Source organism: Bubalus bubalis, chromosome 3, assembly GCF_019923935.1.
Source record: "Bubalus bubalis isolate 160015118507 breed Murrah chromosome 3, NDDB_SH_1, whole genome shotgun sequence".
Taxonomy (NCBI): Eukaryota; Metazoa; Chordata; class Mammalia; order Artiodactyla; family Bovidae; genus Bubalus; species Bubalus bubalis.
The window spans coordinates 21,689,585-21,706,128 of NC_059159.1; the positions used below are offsets into that span (position 1 = coordinate 21,689,585).

At 39.9% G+C, this 16,544-nt stretch overlaps 1 protein-coding gene across 1 annotated transcript; it reads left to right on the forward strand.

Annotated features, from left to right (window-relative positions):
* Positions 1 to 8,565: 8,565 nt before the first annotated feature.
* On the forward strand, positions 8,566 to 15,750 carry LOC102390228 (keratin-associated protein 4-7-like). The gene is made up of 2 exons (XM_045164793.1): positions 8,566 to 9,308; positions 15,416 to 15,750. The coding sequence occupies exon 1, from the start codon at positions 8,579 to 8,581 to the stop codon at positions 9,269 to 9,271; it is 693 nt and encodes a 230-aa protein (XP_045020728.1). The 5' UTR covers positions 8,566 to 8,578; the 3' UTR covers positions 9,272 to 9,308; positions 15,416 to 15,750.
* The last annotated feature ends 794 nt before the right edge of the window (positions 15,751 to 16,544 follow it).

Here is a 16,544-nt window from a genome sequence, read left to right on the forward strand (position 1 = left end):
GTAAACTTCCAAACTCATTCTATGAGGCCACCATCACCCTAATACCAAAACCTGACAAAGATGCCACAAAAAAGGAAAACTACAGGCCAATATCACTGATGAAGATAGAGGCAAAAATCCTTAACAAAATTCTAGCAATCAGAATGCAACAACACATTAAAAAGATCATACACCATGACCAAGTGGGCTTTATCCCAGGGATGCAAGGATTCTTCAATATCCGCAAATCAATCAATGTAATACACCACATTAACAAATTGAAAAATAAAAACCATATGATTATCTCAATAGATGCAGAGAAAGCCTTTGACAAAATTCAACATCCATTTATGATCAAAACTCTCCAGAAAGCAGGAATAGAAGGAACATACCTCAACATAATAAAAGCTATATATGACAAACCCACAGCAAACATTATCCTCAATGGTGAAAAATTGAAAGCATTTCCTCTAAAGTCAGGAACAAGACAAGGGTGCCCACTTTCACCATTACTATTCAACATAGTTTTGGAAGTTTTGGCCACAGCAATCAGAGCAGAAAAAGAAATCAAAGGAATCCAAATTGGAAAAGAAGAAGTAAAACTCTCACTGTTTGCAGATGACATGATCCTCTACATAGAAAACCCTAAAGACTCCACCAGAAAATTACTAGAACTAATCAATGATTATAGTACAGTTGCAGGATATAAAATCAACACACATAAATCCCTTGCATTCCCATACACTAATAATGAGAAAATAGAAAGAGAAATTAAGGAAACAATTCCATTCACCATTGCAACGGAAAGAATAAAATACTTAGGAATATATCTACCTAAAGAAACTAAAGACCTATATATAGAAAACTATACAACACTGGTGAAGGAAATCAAAGAGGACACTAACAGATGGAGAAATATACCATGTTCATGGATTGGAAGAATCAATATAGTGAAAATGAGTATACTACCCAAAGCAATTTATAGATTCAATGCAATCCCTATCAAGCTACCAATGGTATCTTCACAGAGCTAGAACAAATAATTTCACAATTTGTATGGAAACACAAAAAACCTCGAATAGGCAAAGCAATCTTGAGAAAGAAAAATTGAACTGGAGGAATCAACCTACCTAACTTCAGGCTCTACTACAAAGCCACAGTCATCAAGACAGTATGGTACTGGCACAAAGACAGAAATATAGATCAATGGAACAAAATAGAAAGTCCAGATATAAATCCATGCACCTATGTACACCTTATATTTGACAAAAGAGGCAAGAATATACAATGGATTAAAGACAATCTCTTTAACAAGTGGTGCTGGGAAATCTGGTCAACCACTTGTAAAACAATGAAACTAGAACACTTTCTAACACCATACACAAAAATACTCAAAATGGATTAAAGATCCCAACGTAAGACCAGAAACTATAAAACTCCTAGAGGAGAACATAGGCAAAACACTCTCTGACATACATCACAGCAGGATCCTCTATGACCCACCTCCCAGAATATTGGAAATAAAAGCGAAAATAAACAAATGGGACCTAATTAACCTCAAAAGCTTCTGCACATCAAAGAAAACTATTAGCAAGGTGAAAAGACAGCCTTCAGAATGGGAGAAGATAATAGCAAATGAAGCAACTGATAACTAATCTCGAGAATATACAAGCAACTCCTACAGCTCAACTCCAGAACAATAAATGACCCAATCAAAAAATGGGCCAAAGAACTAAATAGACATTTATCCAAAGAAGACATACAGATGGCTAACAAAAACATGAAAAGATGCTCAACATCACTCATTATCAGAGAAATGCAAATCAAAACCACTATGAGGTACCATTTCACACCAGTCAGAATGGCTGCGATCCAAAAGTCTACAAGTAATAAATGCTGGAGAGGGTGTGGAGAAAAGGGAACCCTCTTACACTGTTGGTGGGAATGCAAACTAGTACAGTCACTATGGAGAACAGTGTGGAGATTCCTTAAAAAACTGGAAATAGAACTGCCTTATGATCCAGCAATCCCACTGCTGGGCATACACACTGAGGAAACCAGGAGGGAAAGAGACACGTGTACCCCAATGTTCATCGCAGCACTGTTTATAATAGCCAGGACATGGAAGCAACCTAGATGTCCATCAGCAGATGAATGGATAAGCAAGCTGTGGTACATATACACAATGGAGTATTACTCAGCCATTAAAAAGAATACATTTGAACCAGTTCTAATGAGGTGGATGAAACTGGAGCGTATTATACAGAGTGAAGTAAGCCAGAAAGAAAAACACCAATACAGTATACTAATGCATATATATGGAATTTAGAAAGATGGTAATAATAACCCTGTGTACGAGACAGCAAAAGAGACACTGATGTATAGAACAGTCTTATGGACTCTGTGAGAGAGGGAGAGGGTGGGAAGATTTGGGAGAATGGCATTGAAACATGTAAAATATCATGTATGAAATGAGTTGCCAGTCCAGGTTCGATGCACGATACTGGATGCTTGGGGCTAGTGCACTGGGAGGACCCAGAGGGATGGTATGGGGAGGGAGGAGGGAGGAGGGTTCAGGATGGGGAACACATGTATACCTGTGGCAGATTCATTATGATATTTGGCATAATTAATACAATTTTGTAAAATTTTAAAAATAAAATAAAATTAAAAAAAAAAGTGATATACACAATGGAGTATTACTCAGCCATTAAAAAGAATACATTTGAATCAGTTCTAATGAGGTGGATGAAACTGGAGCTGATTATACAGAGTGAAGTAAGCCAGAAAGAAAAACACCAATACAGTATACTAACGCATATATATCTAATTTAGAAAGATGGTAACAATAACCCTGTATACAAGACAGCAAAAAAGACACTGATGTATAGAACAGTCTTTTGGACTCTGTTAGAGAGGGAGAGGGTGGGATTATTTGGGAGAATGGCATTGAAACATGTATAATATCATATATGAAACAAGTTTCCAGTCCAGGTTCAATGCACGATACCGGATGCTGGAGCTGGTGCACTGGTACGACCCAGAGGGATGGTATGTGGAGGGAGGAGGGAGGAGGGTTCAGGATGGGGAACACATGTATACCTGTGGCGGATTCATTTTGATATATGGCAAAACCAATACAATATTGTAAAGTTAAAAAATAAAATTAAATTTTAAAAAAGTGATATTAATATTTTCAATACATGGGGGGAATATATTACTTAATGGTGTTGGGCTATATTCATATCAGATTCAAAAATGCTTAAACTGCATATTCTATATCTGTATAAATACCTAATAGACCAGTTGAGGTATTTCAAATTCTAAAAGATGATGCTGTGAAAGTACTGTAGTCAATATGTCAGCAAATTTGGAAAACTCAGCAGTGGCCACAGGACAGGAAAAGGTCAGTTTTCATTCCAATCCCAAAGAAATGCCATGCCAAAGAATGTTCAAACTACTGCACAATTCCACTCACCTCACACACTAGCAAAGTAATGCTCAAAATTCTGCAAGCCAGACTTCAACAGAACATGAACCAAGAATGTCCAGATGTTCAAAATGGATTTAGAGAAGGCAGAGGAACCAGAGATCAAATTGCCAACATCTGTTGGATTGTAGATAAAGCAACAGAGTTCCAGAAAAACACCTACTTCTGCTTTATTGACTATGCGAACGCCTTTGACTATGTGGATCACAACAAACTGGAAAATTCTTAAAGAGATGGGAATACCAGACAACCTGAACTTCCTCCTGAGAAATCTGTATGCAGGTCAAGAAGCAACAGTTAGAACCAGACATGAAACAATGGACTGGCTCCAAATTGGGAAAGGAGTTTCATCAAGGCTGTATATTGTCACCCTGTTTATTTAACTTATAAGCAGAATACATCATATAAGCTGAGATCTTAAGCAATCTTAAGCACCATATAAGCATAAGCTGGAATCAAGATTTCTGGGAGAAATATCAATAACTTCAGATATGCAGATGAAACCATCCTTATGGCAGAAAGCAAAGAGGAACTAAACAGCCTCTTGATGAAAGTGAAAGAGGAGAGTGTAAAAGCTGGCTTAAGATTCAACATTCAAAAAACAAATATCATGGCATCTGGTCCCATCACTTCATGACAAATAGACCAGGAAACAATGGAAACCATGAAAGACTTCATTTTTGGGGGCTCAAAAATTATTGCAGATGGTGATTGCAGCCATGAAATTAAAAGACACTTGCTCCTTGGATGAAAAGCTATGACCAACTCAGCATATTAAAAAGCAGAGACATTACTTTGCCAACAAAAGTCCATCTAGTCAAAGCTATGGTTTTTCCAGTGGTCATGTATGGATGTGAGAGTTGGAGATGTATGGCAAAACCAATACATATGTAAAGTAAAAATAATAATAATAATAATAAGTAAATAAATAAAATAAAATAAAAAAAAGAAAGCTGAGCACCGAAGAATTGATGCTTTTTGAATTGTGGTGCTGGAGAAGACTCTTGAGAGTACCTTGGACTGCAAGGAGATCAAATCAGTCAATCCTAAAGGAAATCAGTCCTGAATATTCATTGGAAAGACTGATGCTGAAGCTGAAACTCCAATAATTTGGTCACCTGATGTGAAGAACTGACTCATTGAAAAAGACCCTGATGCTGGGAAAGATTGAAGGCAGGGGGAGAAGGGGATGACAGAGGATGAGATGGTTGGATGGCATCACCGACTCAATGTACATGAGTTTGAGCAAGCTCCAGGAGTTGGTGATGGACAGGGAAGCCTGGCGTGCTGCAGTCTATGGGGTCACAAAGAGCTGGACATGACTGAGCAACTGAACTGAATTGAGAACAATATTTGAAAATATAAAACATGAAACTTTGAACTTCACAAAAGAAACTATGGGACAATGTTTATGCAAATTTACAACTGGATAGATTTTTCAAAGTGTGACGCTTGCCCCAGGAGCCATAAAAGAAAAGATGAATAAATTTGAGTATAAATTCAATGCATGAAGGAGGGCACCCAGAGCTGGTGCTCTGGGACAACCCAGGGATAGATTTGGGAGGGAGGTGGAAGGCAGTTTCAGGATGGCGAGACACATGTACACCCATGGGTGATTCACGTCGATGTATGGCAAAAACCAACACATTATTGTAAAGTAATTAGCCTCCAATTAAAATAAATAAATTAATTTAAAATGTAAACATCTATGTGGTAAAAACACAGAAGCAAAGTTAAAGAAGAAAGACAAACTAGGAAAAATGTTTGAAATTCACATTATATGAAAAGGCTAATTTTGATAATATACAAAGAGCTCCTGCAAAAATCACTGTATGAAGGCTAAACACAGTGAAAAAACAAAAGCATAATTATAGATATTATGGAATTTTTCCCTACAATTTTCTTTGTAGAAAAAAGTTTAAAAATAAAATAAAATTTAAAAAAAAAAAGAAAAAATACCAATAGCTCTTTAACATATGAAGAATTGTCTAATCTCCTTTACGATACGGTAGGCTGCCGTCTATGGGGTTGCACAGGGTCAGACACGACTGACATGATTTAGTACCAGCGTCAGCCTTTACTATAAGAGAAATGCAGATTAAAATCGCATGGAGAAACCTTTTCACCTACCATCATGTTGACCAAAATATGTACATAAATAGATGCCTATATATAGAAATATATGTCTATATGTGTATCTATAGATCTGCCTGCATGCCAGAGACCTGGGTTTGATTCCTGGGTCGGTGAGCTCCCCTGGAGAAGGAAATGGGAACCCATTCCAGTGTTCTTGCCTGGAGAATCCTTATGGACAGAGGAGCCTGGCAGCCTACAGTCCATGAGGTCACAAAGAGTGGACATAACTGAAGTAACTTAGCATGCAGCACGTAGGCACATTAAGTGCATAACTGTGCCAAATATTCCATTTTAATTTTTTGATGCATACATCTTTTCCATATCTCCAAGTGATTTCAGTTCCTCTTCTTCTTCTTTGTTTTTTAACACAACTTACCATTTCTGTTAGTCTATCCTTTAAATGTTTAGACTAATATCCCCTAGGAGGTAGGATGGAGAAGGAAATGGCAACCCACTTCAGTATTCTTGCCTGGAGAATCCCGTGGACAGGGGAGCCTGGCGGGCTGCCGTCAATGGGGTCGCACAGAGTTGGGTACGACTGAAGCGACTTAGAAGCAGCAGCAGCAGGAGGTAGGAAGCTTTCATATACACTACTGTTAAGTTACTTCAGTCGTGTCCGACTCTGTGCGACCCCATAGACGGCAGCCCACCAAGCTCCCCCGTCCCTGGGATTCTCCAGGCAAGAACACTGGAGTGGGCTGCCATTACCTTCTCCAACGCATGAAAGTGAAAGTGAAGTCGTTCAGTCGTGTCCGACCCTTAGCGACCCCATGGACTGCAGCCTACGAGGCTCCTCCGTCCACGGGATTCTCCAGGCAAGAGTACTGGAGTGGGGTGCCATTGCCTTCTCCAACATATACACATACACATATATATATACACACATACATATATATATATATATATATATACACACACATATATACACACACACACATATATATGTGTGTGTGTGAGTGTGTGTGTTTGTGTGTGTGTGTGTTCAGTGTCTGACTCTTTGCATCCCCGTGGACTGTAGCCCACCAGGTTCCTCTGTCCATGGAATTTCCCAGGCAAGAATACTGGAGTGGGTTGCCATTTCCTCCTCTAGGAGATCTTCCCAACCCAGGGATCGAACCCACATCTCTTATGTCTGCTGCATTGGCAGGTAAATTCTTTACCGCTAGTGCCATCTGGGACATTTGTGTGAATGTATATACATATAAAGTGTATAAATGGCTAAACTGAGATATCTTTTGTAACTCTTATGAAGATCCCTTCTTATAGTTCAGTTTGGTCAAAGTATCTGCTGATAATTTCTTTGCAATAACTCTATGATGTTTATTGCCATCACCTGATTCTGAGAGCTCACCTCTCACCCTGACCCAGTTCAACCTTTTAAGCAATGTCTCCCTCATTTTAGCATTTCTAAATGCAGATCAAAATAGTTCATATATAGTGTATATATTTTATTACCTCCCCACCTAAAGACTTAATAGATCTACTCCTTTTTTTTTTTTCTTCTAGAATTCAATGCTACATAAGACCTCTCCCACATTCCAGGAATCTCAACTTCTCTCTCATTACCTCTTAAAATAGACTTTCCAGACATACCCCTTTCAGCATCACAAACCAGGGTTATGCCCAATCTCAAATATAGCTCCTTCTTTTAAATCCCCCTTCTGTCCATCTATATGAATAACACATGTTTTCAAGGTCAGTGTGTCTTCTTTGATGGTCTAGACAAAATCTTCACTCATTACACAGACATCTCCTTTATCAAAAACTCATCTCATTTCAGTCCCTGAAGACATGAAGATGAGTAAATCGGAGTCTTTGTACAAATGGAGTTTATATTCTAGAGTGAGCCAGATACATAAGTGCATCTCTGGTAGAGAATTATATGATAGAGCCCATGAATACACAAAGCACAGCAGAAGTGCATCAGAGGAAGGACTTGACTTTTCATGGCATCAAGGAAGATTTTGGAGGAAGATGGCAGTTGAACTCACTGATAAAAGTCACTAGGAGAATGCTGAACTCACAAGATTTTGCAGGAAGAGGGAATATCAAGAAGATTACCTTCTCTTTCCTAGAATGCTGTTTTTCTCTAAATGCCTGTGGCACTAAAGAGACCTCTAATTTAGCAGCCTAATCATATCTGGTTTTGGTTATAAAGCTTTTTATGGATGCAATTTCTATATAAGTACAGGTAAGATAATGAATGTTATTTATATTCCTCTTAATGCATCTAAGAATATCTTAAGCATAAGTAATACTACAAAAACTGCTAGGCATTTTAGCTCAGAATATTTGAAAAAGATTTTAATAAAATGTCCACAAAGCATAACTATGACATATTTTGATTCAAAACTATTGTGTCAATTACTGTACCCTAGCCTAGAAGACACATCTGAAGATCAAAGACATTTCTGATTAATCTCAGATGACTGTTTGCTACTTAAAAACACTGAGTCACAGCTAACTGTTTCAAAGTCCATCAGGGTGATGAGAAATAACACAGTTTGTAATGTCATTAGTTCAGTGACCACCCAGTATACACACAATGAATCATAAGTTTTTGAATCATAAGTTTTCTCACATTCAAAAAGTAGAGCTTACTTCCATTTTCTCGACAAACATGCCATCTGATTGAAACGTGAAATTTCCACTAGAGATCCTAATCTCATCAGAAACTCTCCCAAAATCATATCAAGGTGAGAAATAAACAAGGAACAGAGGCCCACCGATGTCACATGATACCCAGGGACTGAAGTCTTGTAACCTTACAAACTAAAGAAGAAACAGAAGAGGTGATTCATGTGAGAACACTGGGGAACTTGAGAAAAGGGAAATGATTATTTTCTATATATTGCCAGATTTTACTAGAAAAACACATATGACTTACTAATTGCATTTTAGTCATATAAACCAAAAGAAGGAACTAGTCTCTTCATAATCACAGAAGTCCCTCAGTTGGGTATAAAAGAGGACATGGGAAGAGAAACTTCCAAATTTGAGAAACTCACTCTCCTAGAAACTCACCCAGAACCTCCACTGTCTGACACCATGGTCAGCTCCTGTTGTGGCTCCATCTGCTCTGACCAGAGCTGTGGCCAAAGTCTCTGCCAGGAGACCTGCTGCCGCCCCAGCTGCTGCCAGACCACCTGCTGCAGGACCACCTGCTGCCGCCCCAGCTGTGGTGTGTCCAGCTGCTGCCGCCCGGTCTGCTGCCAGCCCACCTGCCCTCGCTCCACCTGCTGCATCTCTAGCTGCTGCCGCCCCTCCTGCTGTGGGTCCAGCTGCTGCAGGCCTACCTGCTGCATCTCCAGCTGCTGCAGGCCCCAGTGCTGCCAGCCTGTGTGCTGCCAGCCCACCTGCTCTCACCCCACCTGCTGCATCTCTAGCTGCTGCCGCCCCTCCTGCTGTGCGTCCAGCTGTGGGTCCAGCTGCTGCAGGCCTACCTGCTGCATCTCCAGCTGCTGCAGGCCCCGGTGCTGCCAGCCTGTGTGCTGCCAGCCCACCTGCTCCCACATCTCCAGCTGCTGCCGCCCCTCTTGCTGTGGCTCTAGCTGCTGCCTGCGCCCAGTGTGTGGCCGGGTCTCCTGCCACACCACTTGCTATCGCCCCACCTGTGTCATCTCCACCTGCCCCCGCCCCGTGTGCTGTCCCTCCTCTTGCTGCTAAGCCACCTCTCTGAACCCACCCTCTCCTCTTTATCCATCTTATCACAGAAGCAGACTCCATTCGTCACACAGACACCAGAGGAGAGGCCATTCCCGTAGTCTGTGTGTCCACATCCTGACCTCAGGCCAGACTCTCTCCTTTGTTGGCCTTTTCCTTACTAGCAAATGAAACTAGGTGGTATTTATAGAAAGAAATTAGCAGAGTTGCCCCAGTTCTATACTTGACCTTTTGATTTGGGGCTACTGGGTCTTCCAGTCCCAAACATGAAAATTCCTACAGGGCCTATAGGGGCCCTGGTGTCACAGCCTCAGATTTGAAAGTCTGGGGACTGCATCCTATAAAGCTTTTACAGTGATATTTTTGTATCTTGTTTCTGCTTCTGAATAAAGCTCCACTTTCCTGGCCCATACAATGTTCTTGTGTTTGCTGCTTTATAATGATTGTCCTCTTTTCCTGGGAAATGGTATTCAACATATTAATACAACTCTATCAGGCTTACCAATTTCTGCTTTCACCTTTAGGACAAATCCAACATGCAGTGACATAGAAGAAAACAAACAAGCCCAGAAATAATACGTAACGCAATGTCTCCAAGAGAACTGAAAAATAATAATTTCTTTAAAAAATTTAAGGTTATGGAGGAGAAGGATTATACCCCACAGCAAACCTTTCTTAAATATTTTTAAAGCATGTGCTGTATGCTCAGTCATGTCTGACTCTTTTCGACCCCGTGGATTGTAGCCCACCAGGCTACTCTGTCCATGGGATTCTCCAGGCAAGAATACTGGAGTAGGTTTCCATTTCCTTCTCCATTTTAAAGCATATATTTCCCTAAAATTCCACTCCTCTCTTAGTTGCCTCATCCCTCCATTTTCCTTGCTTCCTTCCTTCTTTTTCCTTCCCTCTCTCCAAATGCACTGCTCTGCCCTTGCTCTTCTCCTTGGAAAACCAGAGTCCTCCCTTGGGTTTATCTATCCCACATGTAACCCAATTTATTACACTCTTAGACTTCTTATTTCCTCTCCATCCACTGACAACAAAATAATTGTTTAGCAAATCAATCTTCCTGAGAAGTTGGGGGCTAACAGAATACTGAAAATATTCAAATTTTAGTATTTTCTTATCTTAACGACTTTTCCAGGATGTGTATTTGACAGATGGGTCTGAGGTACCTTGTCAACATATCCTATGAGAAATGTGGAAACTAGTAGGGAACCCAATTAAAGGACCAATTTTGATCTTAGGTTAACTCAGAACCATCCCAAATTCCTATGAAGTCTATCCTAGGAAAAAAGGATAAAAACAAATTCCTGATGAATTTATGCTAGTAAAAGTAGGAGAAATATATAGAAAGCTTTGTATATGCATATTCTAAGAGTTATAGGGTAAATAAGTAATTCAATGGTAATGAATCATGAATGTGTTTGACTTCCATAAATTCTACACATAAATAATAATGAGATAATAATTTAAGTTGTATGGGGCATTATTGCTCACTCTTACTCAAAGCACAGAATTCCAAATGAATCTGAGATGGTAGCTGAGAATTGGTTGCACCTTCTCTTGGTCTCAGCATAAGAAAAATTTTTTGTTTTATTTTTCTCTGGAGTGAGGGGCTCTTTCAGTACTTTTCTTCACAATAAAGAAATATTTACTCATTTAATTATTTTTTTAATTTATGTTTAATTAGAGGATAATTGCTTTATAATATTGTGTTGGTTTCTGCCATACATCAACATGAATCAGCCATAGGTATACATATGTCTCATCCCTCTTGAATTTTCGCCCCAGAAACAGAATATGTGAAGAATTGGAAAGGAAATAAACCAATATATCTATCATTATTTGCAAATAATATGATTATCTTCATGGAAAATGCAGTAGACTTTCACAGACCAGGAACTGGTTTGTGTATTAGTTACCTAATGTTGGTTAACAAGTTGTCCCCCACAAAAACATTTATTATCTCATTAACTTTCTGAGGGTTAGAAATCTGGAAGTGGCATGTCAGGAGCTCTCATGAGGTTGCAGACAAGTGGTTGGCCAGGACTGCACTCTTATGAAAACAGGAAAATCCACTTCCAAGCTCACTCACATGGCTGTTGGCAGGAGGACGTTCTTCACCACATGGACTGATCACTCAAGGTAGCTGGCTTCCTTCAGAGTGAGTGACCTGAGAAGGATCCAGAAACAGAAAGAAAACCCAAATCTTACAACAACCTAGTCTGGAAAGCCCTATGTCCTCGTTACTGCTGTATTCCATTCATTTGAAGTGAATGGAATGTCCAGCTTACACTTAATGGGAAGGCATTTCACAGGACATGAGTCAGAGGAGGTGGGATCCTTGAGAGTCATCTTAGTGTCCTCCTACCACAGTCTGCAAGTGAGGCACTTACAAATCGAAAATGATTTCTAATGCCATGGGCCAGTAGGTGTTTTCTTGGGTTATAGGAAGTTAGATGTCTAAAGAGAGGATACATATGGCCTAAACTAATGGAAAACTCCAACATTTGTAAGTTGAAAGAGGAGCAACAGCAACCACAAGAGAATGGAAAGGGATAAATAGAGAGGTTAAAAAGACAGCTAGTAGACTGCAGGGTCCAAAAGAGAGGCTTCTTGAAAAATTAAAGGACAGAATGTAACTTCCAGCCATGACAAAGCAGATATAAGACCAAACCTCTCAATGAGAATGGCTGTGAGAAACAGATAAAGTTAGGAAAATAGTCATGTACAGTTGTGAAAGCTGGATCATAAAGAAGGCTGAGGGCTGAAGAATTGATTCTTTTGAATTGTGGTGCTGGAGAAGACTCTTGAAAGTCCCTTGGGCTTCAAGGAGACCAAACCAGTCAATCCTAAAGAAAATCAGTCCTGAATATTCATTGGAAGGACTGATGCTGAAGCTCCAATACTTTGGCTACCTGAAGCAAAGGGCTGGTTCACTGGAAGAGAGCCTGGTGTTGGGAAAGATTGAAGGCAAAAGGAGAAGGGGACAGCAAAGGATGAGAGAGTTAGATAGCATCACTGAGTCAACGGACATGAATTTGAGCAAGTTCCGGGCGATGGTGGGGAATAGAGGAGCCTGGCATGCTGCAGTCCATGGGGTCACAAAGAGAGGGGTGGGGCATGATTTAGTGACTGAACAACAGTCTTTGGGAGTTGACTTATGCAGGTAGTATTGAGAACCCACAGTCCAAGAAGAAAATAAAATCTGTTCCAGGTAGAAGATAAAAAATCACCTCAAGCCTCTACAGTTTTTTACATATGTTTGGCATTCAATAAAAATAATTACCAGGTATATAAGAATCAAAGGACCATATTATTAAAAACAAGGAAAAGTCAACAGAAATAGACTCAAGGATTTTTTGTGGGGAATATTTTGTAACATTTTCCCTTTTGGGTAACTCATGAAGTCTATGTGTAGTCTTAGAAGCTTATTTCTCTTCACAGTTAACGTTATTTTGTTTTTTAAGGGATTATTTCTCTGTGCTATAATTTCTGCTTTTGTCTCTGATGTTTCTAAGGATGTTCACTATTTTGTTAGCGTTTCTCAACTTGAGATTCCTCTCCTATTCATTTAGTGTGAATTGGAAAGCTTAGTGATACTGCTGTGGTTTAGATGTCCACAGGCACTTTGATCACCACTTACAATTCCTAGTGGGGAGATAAGGTTTTCTTGTCCCCATCTTACTAGGTTCCACTTCAAGAATGCAAACTATGGATAGAACGCTCCCTTCCTAGACCTTGTCTTGTGAAAGGTTTAAAGTCATTTCTTGCACCTACCTGGGTTTCATCTACCAGCCTCCCATTTTGAAAGCTTATAACTAGATACCAAACCTTCACAATCTTGGATATCAGCTATCATATGCAGTTGGCATTCTCTTTTTCTTTCTGGAAAATGAGAATTTTTCTTTCCCTTTAAGTTTGGCTATGTAATGGAAATATTTTAAAAATATTTCTCAAGGATTTCTATTTGCTTGACCTAGAAGGTGGGTCTGTTAGCATCAACTTCATCTGCCATGTTGTTAAAAGTCCTATATTTTCAGGGACCCAAGAAGATGAAAAAGATTATGGCATTAGTTAGAAACACAAGAAAGTCTTCTTATAGTAGAAGCTCCTATTAAGATTTATCATATACTTTAATATTTCCCCCCAAAGACACAAACTACTTCCTCTTAATATACTAACACTGCAGGAAAAGATTTTTAATCTTAATTCGTTTAAATATTTTTTTACTTTTTATTTTTTTTCACATACCTCTGTTTATTTGTTATCATTTAAATAGGCACTTGCTTATTTACGAGGGATGTTGGATTATTTTGTGGTACTTTCTTTTTCTTTTAATTAATTTATTTATTTTAGTTGGAGGCTAATTAGTTTACAATATTGTGGTGATTTTTGCCATACATTGACATGAATCAGCCACGCGTGTATATGTGTCCCCCATCCCAAACCCCTTAACACCTCCCTCCCCAAAACACAAATTTAAACCACAATGAGGTACCATTTCATGCCAGCTGGAATGGCTGCTATCTATCAAAAAATCTACTTTTTATTTTAAATTCAAAGAGTAATATGAACTTCTTTATACCATATAGTTTTTACCTATATTCAAAATCATGCCACATTTTTTTTCTCTCATAGATGGATATAGGTAGGTAAATAGATGATAGGTAGAAATAGATAGGTAGATTATGATATGATTTAGATAAAAATAGACTTAGAGTTAGGATTAGGGCTACATGAATCAAATTTTACTATGAGGATGGTAGACAGTGATTTTTAACTCCCTTTTTATTTCTGTATTTATTAGCTGACATTCTACTGTCATGGATAACTTTCTCTTATTTTTTTACACAATGGGCCTCAGTATCGACTCATGGATTTTTATTTAATGGGTTAAAATTCTTTACTGCCATTTATTCATTGTGTGGTTCAAGTTGCTCCTTATTGGGTCCGTGAGAGTCCCTTCAAGGTGGCTCCAAATAGTTTTTCATACTTAAAAAAAATGAGTCATTGGTAACAGGTTCAAATTGGATACAGGAAGTAGTACCTGACACATCCTTTGAAGCACCAGAGACAGTCCGGTATCTAGTCAGCATTCTTGACTCACGGATTAGATCTGTCTTCCTCATGGCGTACAAGTAACTCACAAGGACGACCATTTTTCTCTCTATTTGCCTACAATAATTCTGCTTCTATTTTGACATCAAAATAGATCTTAGCATCATGACGACAATCCATCCAAACAACATCATGGAGTCATACACAGATCACAGGTAAATTCCAGTGATGGAGTCTGCGACAAACAGGGAAAGAGGAAAAGCAATTCTGTAAGAAAGGCTGGACTGGAAAATTTTAACACACTGGGAAAAGGAAATCTTATTTTCCTTCATTTTAAAATAGTTAACGAGAAAAACATGATGATCTAACATAATGACTAATGTTTCTTTAGTAGTTTCTTTAGTAGTAATGTTTCTTTAGTTTTTAGGTAACTGAACTAGGAAGCAGTCTAGGACATGAACACAGCAGTCTCAGTAGGGTATAAAAGAGGACAAGCAGCAGAGATACTTCAAATCACTAAGTTCACTCTCCTATTAACATCAGAACCTCCACCCTCTGACACCATGGTCAGCTCCTGTTGTGGCTCCATCTGCTCTGATCAGAGCTGTGGCCGAAGTCTCTGCCAGGAGACCTGCTGCCAGCCCAGCTGCTGCCAGACCACCTGCTGCAGGACCACCTGCTGCCGCCCCAGCTGTGGTGTGTCCAGCTGCTGCCGCCCGGTCTGCTGCCAGCCCACCTGCCCTCGCCCCACCTGCTGCATCTCTAGCTGCTACCGCCCCTCCTGCTGTGTTTCCAGCTGTGGGTCCAGCTGCTGCAGGCCTACCTGCTGCATCTCCAGCTGCTGCAGGCCCCAGTGCTGCCAGCCTGTGTGCTGCCAGCCCACCTGCTCCCACATCTCCAGCTGCTGCCGCCCCTCTTGCTGTGGCTCCGGCTGCTGCCTGCGCCCAGTGTGTGGCCGGGTCTCCTGCCACACCACTTGCTATCGCCCCACCTGTGTCATCTCCACCTGCCCCCGCCCCGTGTGCTGTCCCTCCTCTTGCTGCTAAGCCACCTCTCTGAACCCACCCTCTCCTCTTTATCCATCTTATCACAGAAGCAGACTCCTTGTGCTGTCCCTCTTCTTGCTGCTGAGCCCTCTGCCCTGTGACCACTGTCTCCATTTACCTCTGTCCCCATAGATGCAGACCCTCCTTTGGGGTTGATGTTGCTCAGCTAAACTGGGCTTCATAATTCCCGTGAGGAACCAGACCAAGCTGTTGAAGGAGATGGATATGGCATGGAGCACTTCTCCAGTAACAGATTTTCCCCTTTCAACTGAAAATTGGTAAACTCATTCTTCTAACTTCTTTTCCTAAGACTTTTCTATAACCTGATCTATTTCTGTACCAAAATAAAGTGATACTTTCCTGTAATAAAAATTCATTGTGACTTTTTTCTCCTTTAAGATTTTGTCTTTGTTGCTAGACAAACTACACCCACAGGACACACAGCAGGGCCTTGCCACTTCTCAGTGATAGTCATTCACTATCTAATTCTTTCCTAGGTGCCTGCTAATTTCATGAGCAAATCAGCTAACAATATAAATCCTAGCCCTGGGAAAAGAACAAAAAAGTGAAAAGTAGTTTGGAGAACTTCTCGTATATAAAAGCAAAAAGAACACAGTATATGGTTCAGGCATCACATCAGCTATGATAGCTACACAATGTGCTATTTAACAGTCTGCAAGTTTATATTCAGACTTGCACTCAATGCTATTGGTGTCATCCATGCAGCAAACCAAGTGTGCACTGATTCTCCCCTATTTACAATAGGACCTCAGTGGTGATTTTTTTTTTCCTGAAGAAGTTTTAAATCCACACGTACTCAAAGGACAGATAGGTGACCTAAACAAGTGAAGCAGGTCTTTGATAAGACAACATGTTTGCTGGAAACTGGCAAATTGCAGTCTGCATGACCACATCTGAGAGTAGCGTTGAGCTCCTGTCAACTGTTTCTGTAGGAAAATGGGAGCCAATATTTTCACTGAAAAGTTTGGCTGCTTTCAGTGGTTCCTTCCAGATGTCATTCTTTTCTTTCATTCATTCTTGGATATTTATTAAATGTGAGACACTGTTAAAGGCACTGAAGTATCTGGGGAAAACAACACAGAACAAACTCTCTGCACTAATGGGGTGACATTGAAGTGGACTTTCTCAGAAAAAATCACTGTTTG